This window comes from Mustela lutreola, chromosome 3 (genome assembly GCF_030435805.1).
Source record: "Mustela lutreola isolate mMusLut2 chromosome 3, mMusLut2.pri, whole genome shotgun sequence".
Lineage (NCBI taxonomy): Eukaryota > Metazoa > Chordata > Mammalia > Carnivora > Mustelidae > Mustela > Mustela lutreola.
In genome coordinates this window covers 73,223,095-73,243,406 of record NC_081292.1, presented here as the reverse complement: position 1 = coordinate 73,243,406, position 20,312 = coordinate 73,223,095, and the positions used below count along the sequence as shown (strand labels likewise).

The 20,312-nt window shown below is 41.6% G+C and overlaps 1 protein-coding gene across 8 annotated transcripts in view; it reads right to left on the bottom strand.

Moving 5' to 3' along the window:
• The window catches only part of CA8 (carbonic anhydrase 8), an 88,057-nt gene that overhangs the window by 15,444 nt on the left and 52,301 nt on the right, over positions 1–20,312 (bottom strand). For all 8 annotated transcript variants that reach the window (XR_009351752.1, XR_009351754.1, XR_009351753.1 and 5 more), the window contains 3 exons: positions 18,465–18,513; positions 16,318–16,430; positions 5,070–5,239 (listed from right to left, as the gene is read on the bottom strand). Coding sequence is in view for 4 of the 8 variants with exons in the window: in XM_059166386.1 (XP_059022369.1) it covers positions 5,105–5,239; positions 16,318–16,430; positions 18,465–18,513 (297 nt within the window). In the remaining 4 variants the exon portion in view is untranslated. The remainder of the gene's footprint in view (positions 1–5,069; positions 5,240–16,317; positions 16,431–18,464; positions 18,514–20,312) is intronic.

Below are 20,312 nucleotides of genomic sequence, written 5' to 3'. Positions count from 1 at the left end.
GGTCATTCAGTCCTTTGGTTGATAACCCTCTTTTTTCTACTTCCTTTATTTTTTCCCTTAATTTACTTGAAGGCATACTTAGACTTCTTCCCCCTTAAAGTGGGGGGAAGAAAGGAAAGGATTTAAAGAGACTTGTGGCATTGGCTTTACCGATAATAAATAATTATAATGAAGTATAGTTACTATATACATGTGCAGCTTAAATATATCTGAGTTACAGGGGAAACAGACAAGTCTTTGAACAGTCATTAAAGCTTTAAATAGTGGGCTACAACTTCATGAAACAAACAGGCAAGTAATCATCTCATCAGAACTAAGTACCGGTATTAAGATACCAAGAACAACAAGTAAACTAAACTAAACTTTGGTCTTGTTTTTTGTTTGTTATTATTAAGATTTGGTTCTCATACAGAAAATTCAATGGGTAAAGAATCATTTCATGGTCCCTGGCTCCCAGAAATCTGAACTAACACTGCAAACTAAGAATTTCCAGCACCTGGATGAGTTATGTGCTAGTTCTTTAAACAAGTATAAAAACCATGGTTCATACTTCTTAAATGGTAATATAAAAAGTCACAGATTATTCATGGAAATAATAAGTCTTGGTTATCAAAGCCCTCCAGATGTCTAGACATGTCATGAAAAAAAAAAGTCATTTTAAGTCCAAAAACTAAAGTTATTTTAGTAAGACATAGCTAAAATAAATCTGAATTATTTTAAACATTTTTTTAGAGAACCACCAGAAAAAAATTTTTTTTTCCTTTTCAGTTCCAAGAGCTTAAATGAAACATTCATGCATTAAATTCAAAGTCTGACTGTCAAATCACTTCACTTTAATAAAAATTTGAATTACCTGCCTTAGGGCATTATTAAATATCAAATAAAAAGCACACATCCATAAGTCTGATTTCCCAATATAATTTTTATGTAGAACTATGACTAGATTTGTATTACACATTTCAAGATAAAAGGGTCAAAAATGTATTCATAGAAGGATGAAGTCAGAACTGGAGTTGCCCTTGAAAGAATTCCTGCACCACTCCTAGGAATTTGGGGGAAAGTAACCCCTTTAAGCAATCTCAGTCACCACGATAAGGATGCCAATCCATCCTCCTTTTAAAAGAAATAGATTGTAATTAATTTAAAGCCTTGAAAAATTATACATTATCTCCCTATCATATAAGGAATATGAAACATCTGAAATACACATAATGTCAGCAACATTTCAGTCTGTGTACACGTGTGGGGGGAGATGAAAGAGTCATGGTTATTGAGATATTTAGAGAAAAGCACCTCTGGTCTAGGGCTAGATGTGGATCAAAAATTCAAGGTTATAATCTGATTTCATAAAATGTGTCATTTACAGTTACTGATATTCAGAGAGTACACTAAACCTAGACTGGGGAAATTAATAAATTCACATGCACCAAACCTCCCTTCCCTCCTGCCAGCCCACCTGTGCCTCCTCCTGGGGAAGCTGCTGGGAGTCCAACCACCTCCCTCTGCTCCAGTCTCCCACCTTCCCCCTCCTCTCGCCTCTCCTAGCAGCAGCCCCATTCTTCCTTAGATAATAAAGGCAAGTCACAACAATGCTAACCACCTCCCCGTCTCCCTTGCTATTACAGTCCAGAAACTGTCCCTTCTCATGAGAAAGACAGTTTCCACATTTGCTCAGGATTTTGTTGCCTTTCTTTTTTTAGTAATCCCTACACCCAGGGGGAGGCTCAAACTCAAGATTCCCCAGATCAAGAGGCTCATGTTCTTCCAACCGAGCCAGGGAGGCACCCAGACTTTGTCCCCTTTCAAGGCTTCAGAGACCTTCCTGCTAGGACGAGCCCCCCTGAGGAATGGCATCTTCATTGCCTCCCATCTACTGGCTCATTACCCCAGCATACAGACAAGTGTCAGTAGTTTTTTGTTCAAAAAGTGTCCCACAATCCTTTCGCCCCCTCTGTCGCTGCAGCTTCTGCTCTTCTTCTACCCAGCTCATCGACAGCCGCCATGACACATTACCCCGCACCTTTCCCATTCAACTCAGGTCTGTGGCAACACACATTCCCTCCTCGTCACACCACCCTCCCCTCCAGCTTGGGGACGCTCCCAGACCCCTGCCGCACAGTGGGTAAGAAAAGGGGCTCTGCCAGCCAGGGCTGCCTGGGTCCAATTTCCAGCTCTGCTGCTCAAAGACTGCATGATTTTGGCAGGTGATCTAACTTCTCCAGGCTTCTGTGAGCTTTATCTATATAGTCTCACATTAAATTTTGTGAACACTTAAATGAGACAGTCCTGTGCAGCATTAGAACATGAGACGTGTATGTATAACCTCATGCCAACGCCTCAATGACTCCCACATTCAGTTCAGACCTCCTTTGTGATCTCTGCTTTTGAAATCCCAGCGAGCTGCAGGAAGCATCCACCACTGCCACTGACAAACATCTCTCATCCAAGGAGCTCCAACTCAAGTCTTTAACTTTCCAAGAGTCTACTCCGGCTTTCTTGCTGTCATTCAATGATGTCATTCATCCATGTGCAGTTTCTGAAGCCCCCAAACCCCAGAAGTTATCTTTGATGTTTCCGGCTCTCTCCATCATCCCCTGATTAGTCAACTGGGTGTCACTTTCAGTGTCTACTAAACACACTTTAACTTCTCCCCATCTCCGCTGCTCCTTGTCTAGCATCTGAGCTCTTTGTCTTTCCCCTCGGCTACCCAGCAGACTTCTAAAATATCTCCCTACAGGCGCCTGGATGGCTTAGTGGGTTAAAGCCTCTGCCTTCAGCTCAGGTCATGATCCCAGAGTCCTGGGATCGAGCCCACATCAGGCTCTCTGCTCAGCAGGGAGACTGCTTCCTCCTCTCTCTCTGCCTGCCTCTCTGCCTACTTGTGATCTCTGTCAAATAAATAAATAAAATCATAAAAAAATAAAATAAAATATCTCCCTACTCCTGCCCCTGACCACCCATCATCCTGTATGTTCATTCAGCAGTTTCTGTGATCTATTGAAAATGTACATGGGGTACATTTTCTATTCAGTCCACTCCCCTGAGTAGAAGTCTTCATGGGTTCTCAATGCATCAGCAGTAAAATAAAAATCCCTTAACGTGGCTGACTAGGCCTCCAAGATAAGAGCCCTGTCTCTTTGATTCCTACGCCCCAGACTCACAGGGCCCTCCTATGTACCTTAATGCATCAATTTTTTTTTTTAATGCAATCAAATTTTTACCTCCTCCACAGGAAGTAGCTCCTCAGGGCCTTTGCAAAAGATACTCCCTCTACCTGAAATCTCCTCCTCTGTACTTTGTTGTTGTTCTCATTTATGGATTGATTACAAAGTGTAGTCCTATGTTTTTTGAAATATTTATTTTTCCACCATCAGGCTCCTGACGTGATTCTAAGTTTTCTGGGAGCAGAGATGTCTGTTCTTCTGACCTCTGCATACCCAGAACCATCCATACAGTGATGATCTTTGATCAAATAAAATTTGAATTCTTTAGTCCCTCCAACATAAGGTTTAGCTTAAAGCACTCTTGGGACGTTCTCGCATGTTACCCGATAGGATTTACTGAAAGTCCCTTCTCAGTCCTAGCAGAGCAACTTTGCCTGGCTCTCACCATCTCCAAAACAGGAAGAGGATGAACCGTACCAGCTAAGTCAGAAACGGAGAGTCCGGGATGACTGGCACGTGTGTAGCTCTAAAGAATCGCTAATTGGCCAACAGACATTCAAGACACAAACTGTTAGGTGGCCTCATGGATTCAGAGCAAAATAAACATGGTTCAACCCTTCAGTCTGACTGTAACCCAGAAAGTTAAAAAACACACAAACAGCTAAATGGGAGAAAGGGTATGAATAAAGAAGTACAATTTAAGGGAGGAGCAGAGAATTCATGCTGAGAACAGGATTTGGGCTGAGCCTGCAGGGAGCTCGGATTTCAACAGGCAATAGGAGCGGTGGGAAGGACTGTAGGAGCAAAGCACATTCCCATTAAAAAAAAGACAATCTGGATGAACTACTGGGTATAAATGGTATAGTAGTTACAGAGAGGCAAGAAAAATGGATTGGGGAACACATGGACAAAATGGTCACTTTTTAAAAGTCTAATGTCAGCTGTCTAGCTCAAGACCCTGTTGACTTCCTGAAACCAGAGATTTCATCTGTTCATCTGTGACTCCGTCTATACTGTTCTGCTCCCACAGTATGTGAGCATATACTCACCAAGGTTCATTAAACCAAGTCCAAGCTCTGCCCTGCTCACCTACGTAACTTCCAGCAGATGCTCTCCTCTTGTGGGAAACAGTGCTTGGCCAGCCACATGCCCTGACCTATGTACATACTCTTGGGAAATTGACAAGGTAAAGAAATAATCCAGTATATAGGCATCTACGTATATTTGATCTTTCCCATGTCTGTGATGTTTTATTTTGTTAGTTCTTTGGGGATAAGGTATACATATATTGAATCCAACATATGAAAATGCATAGATTATATTTCAGTCCATAAAGAAGTATACCATATTCATATACCTAAGAAGTGCTTCCTGATCGATCAAATAAAAGCACTTCCACAGGACAAGGATTTTCACGCACACCAGATCTGCCCTCTCCTACCCCAACAGAGGATCCCATCTGCATTAGACAAGGGTCAGGTCTGAGGCTCACATACCGCCCCCCACCCCGGTGGCTCCCTGTATGTTCCTCAGTCATCAGGAGGTAACTGCTACCACTTCAAGGGTGAAGCATAGGGAGCCCTAAAAAGGAATTTACCTCTTTGCCTTGAATAAAGACAGACTGCTTCTCTGCCGTGGGGCTCCTTACCTGAAGAAGGCCAGGATTAAACCAAAATGGGAATTAAAGGCTGCTCTGGTGGGAAAATGCAAGGACTGGAGGTTCTTTTTCAACACTGCACGAAATTTTTAAAGCCACCTGACTTGTGGTTAACAGGAATTGAGAATGTGTCCTCACTTGTATCAAAACGAAGGGCATGCATACTGCTAAACTATCAGGATTGCCGTGAGGATGACTCTGGTTTAAGGAACTGGAAGCCCCATTTTGCTTACTTAATCTGCACATACCCTGATGAAGACCGTCTTGTTCCTCTTCTCTTTGGCTACTGAAATGCAGCTCTAATGACTCTGTCACTAAGTGGCTGAGTGGGTCTAAAATTGTCTCCCAAAATCCCATCACAGCCTTCCACAAGCTCTGCCCCCTTCACGTGTGTCCTCAGCCTTCGAAATTCTTCAATCTGAAAATAGAAACGGAACAAAACAGATGGATTATTTACTAGACGCGGACGAGACTGGAGATTCCTCAGTGACTTAATATACACATAAACTACAACAGTCTGTACAAAGAAAACAAAAATTATTCTTCAAGAAAAGTAAGACGGACTTAATTCTTCCAAACCTAAGACATTAGCCATCCCTGCTACACGAGAAACGGAGGCAGCAGAAAGAGAGATAGTAAGGTCTCCAGACACCCCCAGTAGTCACAGAAACCTGCTAGATTTGTTCAGGTCAAAATGCAATACCCCTGTCTCAAAAAGCTCTCATGCCTGTCTGTAACACAGTAAAGGAGAGGCAAACAAAGGAGTAAGTGTTCCAAGCAGAGCTTCAGTTAATGAAATCTAGTATTACTGCATGCTAACACCGAATCGATGTCAGATTTATCAGATGGACATGCCTTTTATCACACAACCCTCTCTGCTGCCCTTCTAGCTTTTTGGAGAGTGAAAACCTCTGCTGCCCTTCTAGCTTTTTGGTCCAGTGAAAACCTCTGACTTTCCAAAAAATGTAAGCCCAGCTTCCCCCCTTAGCCATATCAATTTTCACGTTCATTTCCTTTCCCAGGTGGCCTTCTCAGATCCCATGGATTCTCATTACATGTTAAGAGATTCCCAGAGTCCCAAGGGTCAGTTTCTCCGATCTGACAGGTCTGCGCCTCCTAAGAACCCATATCCTGCCAGGACCCTCTAAGCAGTTGCTGACCAACAAGCGAATGTGATGAACATTCACCAGACTCATTCCCATCAGTCGATTTATCTACAGGTATCATCATCTGCCATTTCGCTAAATGCCACAGAGTCACATCATACAGTTTTCATTCCTTTCACAAAAGAGGAAACTGACAGACTGAGAGTGTGTCCACGTTAGCTGGGTCAGACAAGTCCAAGTCCGCCCGCTCTTCCCCCAGGTCCAGTGCCAACTCTTCAGAAATTCCCATCAACCCGGTATCACCTCTGCCCTCCATGTATCGCAAGATATGAACAAATGTGCTTTCAGTAGCATCAATCCCCCAAAAGTCCACCAGGTGTCTATCACAGGGCTCTATCTACAGAAGTTCTTCCCACAACAAAGCCACAGAATTCTGCCACTCGTGAACTAAAATGAAATGAAGGAGATCCATCAATTCGGGGGTTCGAATAAAAGTCTAGAAGCCCCTAGAGACTTTAGGGGCTCATGAAAACCCTCAATGATATGGAACATTTTACATGTGCATTTCCTAAGAAGAGGTTCCTGGGCCCGAAAAGAATGGACTTTCCCAGGATTCTAATATTCCAACTATTTATATATGTGCTGGGAAACAGAGCTAAGGGAGAAGGAAGTCACTTGTTACATCAGAATGCAAGTCAGAAGTCTAACCTCTAAGATCTTACTTTCTCATGTCTCCAAATGCTTTCCCTACATGTTGATTTCCCCACATGGGGCAAGACTGACCCACCTGGTACTGTCCTGTTGTTTGCTTTTTTATCATACCTACTCGCTGCCCTTCTACAGAAGTGTCAGTGACATAAGCAATTAATGGTTTAATCTACACTTTGGTTTCTCCCCAGACCTTCTTGGAATCTTAGGTTCAGAATACAGGCATCACCTATTGTTTGCTGCACTTGGAAAACTTCCAGAGCCAAGGCTGCATTGGAGAATTCCCTGTCATTATTTGTGGCATGTATTTTACTAGGTTTTCTCTAAGTGTGGAGTTGAAAGGAACCTAGTCAGGCTTTTTCAACAGGAAATTATGGAGGTGAAGGCTGTTGGGCTGTGCATCAAAAGCCTAGTTCAGGAGTTCCTGGGTGGCTCAGTCATTAAGCGTCCGCCTTCAGCTCAGGTCATGATCTCGGGGTCCTGGGACTGAGTCCCACATCGGGCTCCCTGCTCAGCGGGGAGCCTGCGTCTCCCTCGTCTACTCTCCCTGCTAGTGCTCTCTCTCTCTCTCTCTCTGATAAAGATAAATCTTTTTTAAAAAATAAAATAAAAAATTTAAAATTTTAAAACAGCCCAGTTCACACCCTGGCTCTGACACCGAAGAACCAAAACGGCCAGACTACATCACCTCTTTAAGCTCCCGTTTTCACATGGACGTAAGGGTCGATGACAACAGCATTTGCAAGGACAATGCAGGAGCGAGATAATTCATGAGAATCACGGAGCATACTTCTACAGCACACACAACTGTTCAGCAGATACTGGCACTTCTTTTGAAGTCAAACCTTTAGCATCTTGAGATAAATATTTAGCTACAATTTTCTTTGCAAAAAGTAGACTGGAAATAATAAACCAACAGACTGCAAAAACACAACGTCCTGCCTTCTCACAGCCTCTTCACATGTAATCACACATAATGGCAGCAACTAGAATCCACACACCAGGCACGGGGTCACCAGTGAGGAACAAGGACTAGAAAGTGCACTGCCTAAGCATAGTTTAAGAAAGACTCCATTTCTGATTGACTTTGAAGCTTATTTGAAAGCTAGGTTAATTTTATATTTACATATTCTGAACCGAAGATAAATCTTTCAAGCCCCAGACCTCAGCCTGAAGCAAATTCTGTGAAAAACAGCTTCTTCTAGAACAGACGATCGGAATCCACAGCCAGCCAGTCTCAAATCACTGCATTCTTGGAGAGAACTATTTCACAAGAAATGTTTTTCTCTGATCATAGCAATACTTTGAAGACTTCAAACATCAACAGAGATCGAGGGGAAAACATGCCTTTCTGAAATGCCATTTTTTTCTGAAGTAACCACCCCTCAAAACCTTTAGTCACTTCAAATGGTTTCAAGCGCGTACCACGTTATCTCCCACTGAAAAGAGAGAGAGAGTGAGAAAGGAGCAGAATAATATTTCAGGATAAAAGTCTGTGATGAAATTCAAATGTCAGGGCAGTACAAAGACTATCACTATCACACACATCAGTAGAGATGACTTCGTCAATTTTTAATGCTACTCTACTTAAACATGGCTATCGGTTTTTAACCAATTTAAAAGAGAGGGAGAGAGGACAGAGACCCAAGCTTCAGGGAAAAATGCTTGTCTTCTGAAGGTAACAGAGTTGAATAGCTATTCTCTGAATCGGCCGTGCACTCTACTTAGTCTAAAGCATGGACTCCAACCTTCACTGACTCATGAACCAGATTATTCACTCAAAGTTCAGCTTTAAAACCTCTTTCTTTAAGAGTGCATTCAAAGTGCTAATTTACAGGGCTTGTGGTTTGGCATTAATTATTTTTAAAGATTCCCAAGATCCTGTGAATATCCTCTAACAGACGTCTTTTTACTTGCATCTCTGTTACCATGTTTAAAGAGAAAAGAACACATAAAAGTCAACATTCTCATCTGGTTTTCTTTTCTGGCCAAGCAATGACACTGCATGAATTAGTGTAATATAATTCCTTATGGCAGCAATCAAGTAAAGAGTCAAAAGCCAGCTCTACTTAAATAGTCCATAAATACGTACATAAATTGAGATTATGTCATTGATAGGACTCTCCACCTTTCACGTACTCAGTCTAATTGTTTTTGTTTATTTCCTTTTCCTCAACCCACTATCTACTTTTTTCTAAAATCACTGCTTTTTTTTTTTTTTTTAAAGACTTCTCATCCATAAGTCAACTCATCTGTCACAGACTCTACTTAGTCTCATTTTTCTCATTTTTCTGAGGAAGAGCTCAGAGAAGAGCCCAGTAAAACTGATGCCAACTTTCCCTTATTCCAATACCCAGTCCTGGTCTCTGCCACAGTCTTCCCGTCTTCATCTGAGGACAGTTACTGATGAGCTACACATATGCAAACTCAGTCAAGAATTACAGTCTAGAGTTCATGACCACAGAGGAAGCGCTCTCTAACACGGAAGACGCTGAGAAAATACATCCAAAATTCCCCACAAGTGCCTAAAAAACACTCATTTTAAAAAAGGGAAGAGGGAGCATCCCAAGAGAGAGAGCCTAGAGCTGTATTCTCACAGTGTGGCCACTGAGCATCTGAAATGCAGCTGGTCTGCCCTGAGGCGTGCTGGAAATGCAGGACACACACTGGAAGTCAGACTTACAGTGAAGTAATCGTGTAAAAAAATCCCATCCATGCTTTTTTTTTTATTCGTTATATGTTAAAATGGTATTTGGGGTACACTGGGTTAAAATATACTATTTAAATTCATTTCAACTATTTATATTTAGATTGTTTTATTGTGACCCCTAGAAATTTTAGTCTTATATATGTGGCTCCTCACATGGTGTTTCCACAGGATAGTCAACACTTCTCTCAAGAAACTCCACATTCTGATATGAGAATGTGGTTCTAAATTACACATGGAGGTAAATGCCAGTAGACAAGAAATAGGTGTCCTCAAAGTGTGCTTCCTGGGATAAGTTCCTGCCCCAGTCCTACTGGATCAGCAACTCCGGGGTGGGGCCCAGCAATCTGTGTTCGAACAAGCCCACCCAAGTTTGGGAATTGTGGATAACAGAAGACAATTGACAACAAATGTCCCCAATTGCTTGAAACTGTTTTTCAAACATGACCATGTGGTGATTCCATAGCAACTGGGGTCTTTAGGGTTACCAGCCCCTCAGAACCGATGTGGGGATCACACAGACAAGAAAGGCCCTGCTGCTGAGTCCTGGCCCTAAACAGACCTCATTGGTCTCCCAGGACCAGGTGGGCTCTCAGATCCCTCTGATCAAGCACACACCATATCCTGACTAGGGCTGTCGGGGCGAGGAAGAGTTCTGCTTCTTGATCTCTAGGAAATATGTAACAGGGAAGGATGGAGAAGGGGCAAAACTGAGAAGAAAAGAAAATTAAAAGTGGTTTTCTAAGTTCGAACAGACATATATTCACACAGTGAGAAACAGTAAACACATTCACGTCCCTTTGCTTCACTAGTGTTACTGAAGTTGAAAGAGAAAGAAACAAAAACAGGCACATCTAACCGAAGAAAGCAGATAAACTAAGAAGTCAGAATAGATGAATAAGGGGGAAACAGAGAAAGTCAGAAAAGGAGAGTAAAACTTAATCATTTCTCTGTGCATACTTGCACACATGCCATTATAGTATCAATTCTGACTACTGTTCACATTTTAATGTCACTGGAAATCAGGATGGGTCTTACAATTTGTTGGCAGATTTGATGAAATTTGGCATGTTTTATTCTGTTCTTGGAATCTCATCTCCAAACATAACCGTTCAGCTGAAAAAATTATTTCCTTCAGCTTCCTAATGCTTAGACCACTATTTACTGCAAAGTAATTGAACATTCTAGATCATAGCAAAATCAAAGAAAATTACATACCATCCAATTGCATGTCTTTTCCCCTCGCATATGGTATGCTAACCAAGAATAAGATGAAAAAATTCAACTGAGCAGAGGCTTCCAGTTGTTTACTCTAGAATTCCAAGTACCCCTGAGCATGTGAGTGTTCCATGATGGGCTTAACGGTCAACACTACAAGTCAACAGAAGAGGACTCCTCCTTAACTGAACTGCTGTACACTTCATTAGAAACTATATGATTTGGGGGTGCCCGGGTAGCTCAGTGGTTAAAGTCTCTGCCTTCAGCTCAGGTTATGATCTCAAGGTCCTGGAATCAAGCTCCACATTGGGCTCTCTGCTCAGCAGGGAGCCTGCTTCCTACTCTCTCTCTTCTCTCTCTGCCTGCCTCTCTGCCTACTCTGTCAAATAATTAATTGTTTAAAAAACTTAAAAACTATGATGATTTGGAGCCTTTTCTTTAATGTGGCTAGTGCAGACACTCTTATCCTATGGCATATGGTACACTGCAAGATACCAATCATTTCTGTAATAAGACCCAACAGCCTAATTTACATACGCTAGCCCTGGAATCTGAAAGGAAACATTTTTTCTTCAATACGAAGTTTTATATTTCCCAACAGACTCAGCTATGCAAAGACCCTGCCTACTATTTTCCAGTTCCTTTCAGTGTTTTATACACAAATAATATTTTATAATCCCTCCCTTTGTTGTCTCTGTTCCTCTTTAAAGTTAATAATACAAGACGTCTCAATTTTTCTTGGTCTAAATTTTAGAATCCCACCTCTCTCTTTGGTCCCTCTCATTTTTACTACCTTCTCTGGACTTTTTCTTTTTCTGCCCTGCTTTCTCTGAAGTTATATGAGCAGCAACAATGAAACATTTGGGCCAAGAGAAAACTAATTTACATTCTCCTAAAACTGTAATTTTTTTCCAAATTGTTGTAAGTTGCATTTTGTATGTGTATGTGTGTGTGTGTGTACATTTTAACACCGCTGCCATCCGAAAAGATGCTATAATGGACCTTTGTGCTAATAGTACCTATGTCTTTTTTCTTAAAAAGCTGCTGCTAATTGGAAAGTCATGTATTTTCAAGAGCAGTTGATGTTATTCCTTCCAATACACATCCCTTTGGCTTTGGCTCCCAATTAGGAGGATACGGCTTTTCTCAACAATCGAGGAACATGACTTGGTGTGTTAGGGTTATTAGAGTCTTTTACGGGCCTTACCCAAAGGGACAATAGAAAGCAAGGTTTGACGCTAGCCAGACACAAATGCAGACACAGTGATTTGTCTCTGAATTTTGGCATAACATGCTAGTCAACAGGGGAGTAAAACATTATGGCTCACATTTACAGAACATCAGTTAACATTCAGAGTAAAGCTCAACAATAACATTCCCAAGAATTAACAGCCTAGCAAGGGAATCCTTAATGGAATTCCAAGGGGAATTGAGAATGTTCTCTTTTGTGGCTCAACAAGGTTAATCCCAGCTAACTTCCAATAAACAGAAATTTATTGTGGTGATAAAATTTTATTTTTCACTAAAAGGTTTGATCTATTTTTAGAAAAATACCCCTAAACAAAGCAATGCTGAACAAATGGGACTGTAGACTCAGGTTCTTCTACTTCCTCCCAATGCCTGAGATCTCTCCTTGTGGCTCAATCCAATTAATACTTTTCTACCAATCCTTTAATGTATGTGCAGAATCTGATACTTTTCATCTTTCCACGCCCTTCTTTTTTTAAAAAAAATTTATTTATTTATTTATTTATTTGACAGACGGAGATCACAAGCAGGCAGAGAAGCAGGCAGAGAGAGAGGAGGAAGCACGTTCCCTGCTGAGCAGAGAGCCCGATGTGGGGCTTGATCCCAGAACCGTGGGATCATGACCTGAGCCAAAGGCAGAGGCTTTAACCCACGGAGGCACCCAGGCGCCCCTCCACTCCCTTCTTCTTAAAACTCACACCTTCTGTGGCTTCCCATCAACCTCCTGACTCTTCCCACCCCTTGAGTCAGGTGGTGGGGACAACTCTCCGAATGCATGCCCTTATCAGCTGCCACTCCCCAAGCTCCGCATGATTTCTTTTCTCTCCCTAAAGGATCTCCTTCCTCTTCTCCACGTATGGCTTCAACCATCACCTATGAAGTACACCGCTTTCTTGGGACGTCTCAAAGGCATCCTCAAACTCTCAGCAGTCACAACCATAAACTCCTAATACTCTCCATAAAGCCTACTCTTCCATTTTTATTCCCTGTCATGAAGAGCAACACTACACACTCGCCAGTCACTCCAGCCAAAATCCAGGGAGTAATATGCAGGTTTGCCCTCCCTGAAAATCCTATGTCTTCAGTCACCAATTCTACTGATTCTACTGCCTTTTTGTTTCTAAAGCCATTCCTCTCCTTTCATCCCGCTGTCACAATCTTTTTTTTTTTTTTTTTAAGATTTTATTTACTTAATTGACAGAGATCACAAGTAGGCAGAGAGGCAGGCAGAGAGAGAAAGGAGGAAGCAGCTCCCTGCTGAGCAGAGAGCCAAATGCAGGGCTCCATCCCAGGACCCTGGGATCATGACCTGAGCTGAAGGCAGAGGCTTAATCCACTGAGCCACCAAGATGCCCCAGAAATTACTGTTCTTTAAATGTGAGCATATCTGCCTTTCCCCCTGGATGGTGAACCCCTTGAGGTCAGAACTATGTCTTATCATTCCTCCATTTTCTGTGCCTACTACAGCACCTGGAATACAGAAAATGCCAAATTACCAAATTAATCAGTGAATGCATGAATTAGTGAATAAATCATTCACCTTTTCTCAAAGGGGAAATTCCACATGCTAACATCTGTCTATGAAAAGGGTAAAGGAAGACAGGGCTATGGCAACACATTTTATCAGTAACTGCTTGTTAATAGTGTCAGGGAATGAATCCCCAGCAAAACATACTGCGTATCCAGCCTCAGTGTTTTGAAACTTAGTCATCTAAGAACTTGTGCTCCTTGCTACAACAATGAGGAAGTGTGTATCATTGTCCTCAAACAAAAGTGCAGGAAATGTAAATGCAGGGGGGTGTGTGATCTTTGATATACGTCATTCCCAGAACGATCACAACTCTGAGCCAGCCCGGCTTAGGACAGCTGAGGCTGCAGTCTCACTCTTACCTGGTTGGGGGGCTAACAACAAGCATGGCCTTCACCCGTCCACCGGCTCATCCCAAACCTTCTTCCCTGCTTTGGAAATGAGATGTCAGCAAGAGAAATGACTTGGATGAACTGGATAGCACATGGAGACTACTAAGTCCCATGGGACCCTACCAGCCTTGAAGAGTCCCCTTATAAAAAAAAGTTCTCTTATAAATGTTTTCTCAAGAGGGGCACCTGGGTGGCTCAGTGGGTTAAAGTCTCTGCCTTCAGCTCAGGTCATGATCCCAGGGTCCTGGGATTGAGCCCCACATCAGGCTCTCTGCTCAGCGGGGAGCCTGCTTCTACCTCTCTCTGCCTGCCTCTCTGCCTACTTGTGTCAAATAAATAAATAAAATCTTAAAAAAAAAAAAAAAAAAGCTTTCTCAGGAAAACCTCCCAAGAGACTATTTCTCCCATCTTCTCCACTCTTCCTTTCCCAAACTCTTTCCTTGGGTATCTCATTCGTCCCTTGGCTCCTTGTCTTATGCCAAAGATCCCTAAATCCGTGTGGCCACTTCAGCCTCAGATGATCTTATTCTGTATTACAGTCAGATGAAATAAAACTCCTCCAACTGAGAACACAAAACATGGGCCAAAAAGGCAGAAACCTTCTCTAGTACCGTGAGATTTTCTTGTCAAGGTCTGATATAGAAAGAGGATCTCAAAGGAGTTGTGACGTCATGAAGGGCAGGAGTTGAAAGGGGACAGTGGTTAAGCACCCATCACTGATCATCACCTGGAACTGTGCTGGATCCCCCAACCAGCCAGTGGCATCTGGGCCCGCTTCTGTAAGGTATCGTTATCTGCCGCGCCCACCCTACTTAAATTCTCCCAGGCATCTGTCACTATTAATGTCCCTCCTCCGTGTGTGGGCCGATTCTCTCTCCCATCCTGCATCCCAGGAAGTCACTCCCTCTCCAGTGTCCGTAAGTCCTTCTTAGCCTCCTGCATGAAGCCATCTCCAGCTGCACTGAGGTTTGGCAGTCAGCCAGCCCTCTCTCACCTCCTCCTCAACTTGAGCTCAACTCATCGTAAAATCCATTTCTTCTTCCTCTGGGACATGAATCCGGAATGCACATCCCAGCTCAGCAGGGAATCTGCTAAGACTGTCTCTCCTTCCGCCCCTCCCGAGTTCATGTGTGCACACTCCTGTGCTGGCTTGCTCTCTAAAATAAATAAATAAATCTCTTCTGTGATAGGTCACTGAAAGGTTGAGGTTGGTTTGTTACAGCAGCTACCATCTTTGTGATTAAAATCCAAACCCACAATTATTAGTCCAAAGGTTTATCCCTAACATTAGAGTCAAATTTCTGATTTCTTTCCTCTCCTTTACCAGACTTACTCATACTATTTTTGGGGCATTGTTCCCTGTCCCCCCTAGGCCAGGCTGGGTTTCTTTCCTATGTGTGCCAGGAACACCTTACTTCTCACAGCCAGCATAACCCATCTGTAGGATTCTTTGCCTCTTCCACTCTTGTAAACATCTTGAGGACAAAAACTGTTTTAATCTCCATATTCTTTGTGTGTCTGCTTGGCACTCAGGAATAGCTTCTTTGAAGAACACAAGGATAAATGAATAAATAAAGGATCTGTCATATTAAAAATATGAAAGCCTCAAGGTGGTATGATCCAAATATGTAAAAGGCTGGAGAAGCTAATTTGGGAAGTTTTAAAATCAATCCTTAGAAAAACAAAAAGAAGAAGAAACTGTTAAAGGTTGAAAGGATTTTGCAGATTTAAGGACAAGCAAAGGATGGCTTTACTGAGTAGTTAATAAACTTGAGGTTCTTAGAAAGTAATAGGAGATGTAATAAAAATTTGTTAAAAAAAAAAAAAAAGTCTCTAAAGGAAACTTCATTTGTTTGGAGTACAGTCTAAGCCTTCTGAGGTTGATTATGAAGGAAAAAATACAGACTTTTAGAACACATCCCTTAGATCCCTGGAGGACAGGAGACATTTAAAGCACCTCTTTTGTAATAATATCAAAATCATTATTTAAACATATTGTAATGATGTTGCCTCAGGTTCCACTGGCTAACATCCCATGACAGTTCAACTCCGTGCCCCCACCGACTGGGCATCAGCCATTAGAGCACTGAGGCCAAGCCCAAGGTAAGAAGTACGTGACCAGAAGTGGAGCTGGAGAACAATCCAGCTCTTTCCAGAGCATTCTTTTTACCTCCTTCACCCTTCTGCTTACAGAACTCGTCCTGTGCAAGCCAAGAAAGAAGTATCACAAAGCCCCATGACTCACAGAAATAACCAACATTTTCACTTCCAAGACCTTTCTCCTCTCCACTCCTGGGGAATCCCACACAAAGAAATAACTAGACTAATCAAAAGTCTGACTATTTCAGTGACTTCTATTTACTATATAAAAACTAACTTTTAAAATACAGATCATAAACGACAGCTGGGTTTTATTCATCCCTGACCTTTCGATTGCTTTCACTGGTTCAAGACATCTAACTTTCATCTGTGGAGATGTGACTGATCTAAAGGAAGCTAAGACATAAAACAGACATTTCCCTTTTACAGAAACAATATTTAACCTTTAACTCAGAACTTCTTCTGAACGATTTAAAGTGCTGTACTCACCTGCAGCTGGGATATCGTTAAAGGATATCGGAATAAAATCCAGGTAACACCTTCACTGCAAGGCGGAATGGTAAGAGAGCCTTCATACACCCAATAATCCCGAAGCAAAGGATCTGTGCAACCGGGTGAACATGGCACGAAAAAGTAAGTTAATTAATAGTACTTTGGAAGAGGCCAACAATAACTTTCCAGAATTACAAATCGTCTAAACAACAATTTTCAGAATGAGGTCATTTTAAACTACAGCCTCACACCTGTATTCTTAAACTGATCGTCAGGGAGAAAATAACCAATGGGAAAATACGATGAGTCCTCGTTCTAGTATTAATACTGATTTCAAACTGTGTATCACTCTGTGAGCCAAAGACAGCTCTACAAAGTTGATAGACTTATACATATATGAACGTATAGGTCCAGTTCAGTCACTTTCTCTATTTTTTTTTTAAAGATTTTACTTATTTGACAGAGAGAGATCACAAGTAGGCAGAGAAGCAAGCAGAGAGAGAGAGAGAGAGAGAGAGGAGGAAGCAGGCTCCCTGCCGAGCAGAGAGCCCGAATCAGGACTCGATCCCAGGACCCCAAGATCATGACCTGAGCCGAAGGCAGACGCTTAACCAACTGAGCCACCCAGGTGTCCCAGGTTTAGTCACTTTAGAAGACATGTATCTGTGTTGTTTTTTTACTATATTGAAGAATTTCCCTGACTTATTCATACCTAACCCACACTTACTACCTGTGAGGTACTCTTCTAAGCATTTCACATGAATTCATTTAACCCTCACAGGAAACCAGTGAGACAGGTATTATTGTTAGCCCTGTTTTCCAGATGGGGAAACTGAAGCACAGAGGGTGACATAATTTGCCCAAGGTCACTCAGCTAATAACTGGCAGAGCCAGGTTCAACACCAAGCCGTCTGACTTCAAAGACTGCACTTTTAAACATTCTGTTCTATGATAATTGTCTTTCTCTGACAGACTTATTTTGCTTAGCATAATAGATATAATCTCTCTCATAGGAGGAATTTGAGAGGCCGGGCAGGGGTTCATGGGGGATAGGGAGGGAAAAATGAAACAAGATGGGACCCGGGAGGGAGACAACCGTAAGAGACTCTTAATCTCAGGGAACAAACTGAGGGTTGATGGGGAGTGGGGGGAGGAAGGAATGGGGTGGCTGGGTGATGGACACTGGGGAAGGTATGTGCTATGGTGAGTGCTGTGAATTATGTAAGACTGATGATTCACAGACCTCTACCCCTGAAGCAAAAAATGCATTATATGTTAATTAAAAAAATAATAAAGGAGAAGTTTTTGCATTTTTACATGCAATGATTTTTAAAATAATCTAAAGGCATTCTGTGATAATAAAGCAATTTTTACTATTAAAAAATAAACATTCTGTTCTAGCTCTCTCTATACATCTCCCTCAACAGCAAAATACTGAGGTCCTATTATGACAGGACAAAAGAAATCTTTTAGTTCTGCATTAGAGGAATTCATGATCAAATATGATGGATAGATGTTCAACACATGGCAAAAACTGGTTTGTTGTAAAGCAACTAAAGGTAGGCCACAGATGATACAATATATCAGCCTACGTGGTTTTGTTTAAAACACTGAGAAACAGCATATAATTTAGGCAGAGAGATATGACGACTAAAATTTTGAACAAAACCACCTTTAACTACAAACTATGCTTTGAGTATTTTATACCGAATTCTTACATGTTTAGGTATACCTAAGTAATTAAGAGTAACATCTGTATGATAGTAGCACTGCAAAGACTTTACCTTAAATAATTAGATATAAACTTTATTTCACTCTAGAGATTATTAAGAACCTCACTGACCAATCCTAGAAGTATATTAATGTTATGTTATTACACTCATGCTTTACACAGAAGTAGCAATTCTTGCAAATGAAAATCCAAAAGAAACTCTTCAGAGAATAATGGAAAAAGTGACAAAATGTTTGTTTCAAAAGGTTACTCATGTTTAGAGCAATCTGAAAGTACTACCTACAACAGAGAATGTAAACTGTAAAGAAACTTTACTACCTAATAATATATAGTCGTATATATTTGAAAGGAAACAACGCAATCATATTCACACAGTTAAAATTCTTCTAACACAACCGTGATTAACACCTACCTGGTAATAAAGTGTTAGGATTAAAGCAGGGTATTGTTTTGGACTTCCCCTGAAAAAGAAAAAAATTCGCCATATGTTATCGTAAGATTCCTCAATTTTAGAATAAAAAATTACTAGCACTAAGGACCCAGGTTGACATCTTTTCTGAATGGCATCCCCGACTCCTGATGTCTATAGATGTCCCACTCTGTCTTCTCAGGGGAGCAGCAGCGACTGATTCCAACAAGACACACCTACTCTAACTCCATGGCTACGTCGCTGTGACCACAGTTCAATTCTCCCTATAATTTCAGAGTGATGTTTACAACTGTCTGTCTATTATGTTGTCTGTCCCAGTTTTCCTGCTCCTAAGCACATCCAAACCAAAGACCTGGGTTTTGGTGTAAAATGCCTGAATCCTGGTTCAGAGAACTCCTTTGAAATGACCTTCCTCCTGCTACTCTGACCTCAGCTCTTAACCTTCTTGGCATTACAACCTGCCTCCTAAATTCTCATTCTGTTTCCTTTGCATTTGGTAACTTGTCTCTATGATCTATTCGAGATCCTCTCTTCCTCCAGAGGGGAAAACTAACACCTGAATGAAAATATTCAATTCTACTAATGCCTGGGTGGCACAGTTGGTAAGCATCTGTCTCTTAGTTTCGGTTCAGGTCGTGATCTCAGGGTCCTGAGCTCGAGCCCCGAGACAGGTTCTGCACTCAGCATGGAGTCTGCTTGAGATTCTCTCTCCCTCCGCCTGCCCCTCCAGCTTATGCGCTCTCTCAAATGACTAATTTTTTTTTTAAATATATTCAATTCTAATCCACTTTTATCAAAGTTGTATTTAAATTTCAATAAAATAATTTCAATAAAATATTTGTGCCATTGTTCAATCATCACATTTGCAATCACTATTTTAAATAATGTCCCTTAAATTGCTCATGCCCTAGAGGCAAACAGACTTGTCATGGTAGCTGGAGTTTCTTGTAAGATTACTCTGTCAAAGCAGACATAAGAGGTTAATACATAAACTCTTAGTCTCTTCCTTACTTCTAGGAAAGATTTGACACATTGTAAGAATCCAGCTTACTTGCTTCCCACCAGCCCCCTGTATTCCATAAAGACAGAGGTCGTATGAGCTGAAGCAATGAAAGAAAATTTCTCAACCCATTTCTATTAGACAAATGTCAGCCAAAATGTGTCCCTCTCCCTTCTTACCAGCTTTTTGACTAGTCTGTGCTCTCCCTTGGTAGCTGGATTCATTCTAAGCCTGCTCAGGAAATCTCTGGTAGACATTTTTTCCCTCATCCAAGATGCCCTGGGCTTGCACCAGCCTCAAGCTAATCAGACTTCACTTCCAGATTGATTTTTGGATTGGCCATGGGTCTTGGTCTTCGAATCTCTGCACTATCTCTGCAGTAGCTATCCAATATTAAACTACTGCCCTCTGAGGACACTCATATTCCATCGATTCAACGCGCACGTGAAAAGCACTGGTTATAACAGAGCTTGGCTTCCAAGCAAAGCTGGGCTGAATCACTACAGAATCGTATCAAACTAAATCACCTTCTCTGCGATACCTGATCTTACAGCTTATGCATACTTGCCTTTTTTTTTTTTTACATAAATACTTTTTAGTATAGTTGCCATAATCTTTGTTTCAATTACACAACTTTCCTATAACCAATGGGCGGAAGGGGTTAATTCCACACGCCTAGATTGCTCAAAAAGCAGCTCGTCATGAGGACTGGCCTTGATTGGCTCTGAGGTCTTGGAATCTTCTGCCTGATAAGAGTGTTTCATATGCCGGAGGCCTTGGGCCACACTGTTCCAGTTGGACCAGAGGAGTTTATCCTGACAATGTGATTT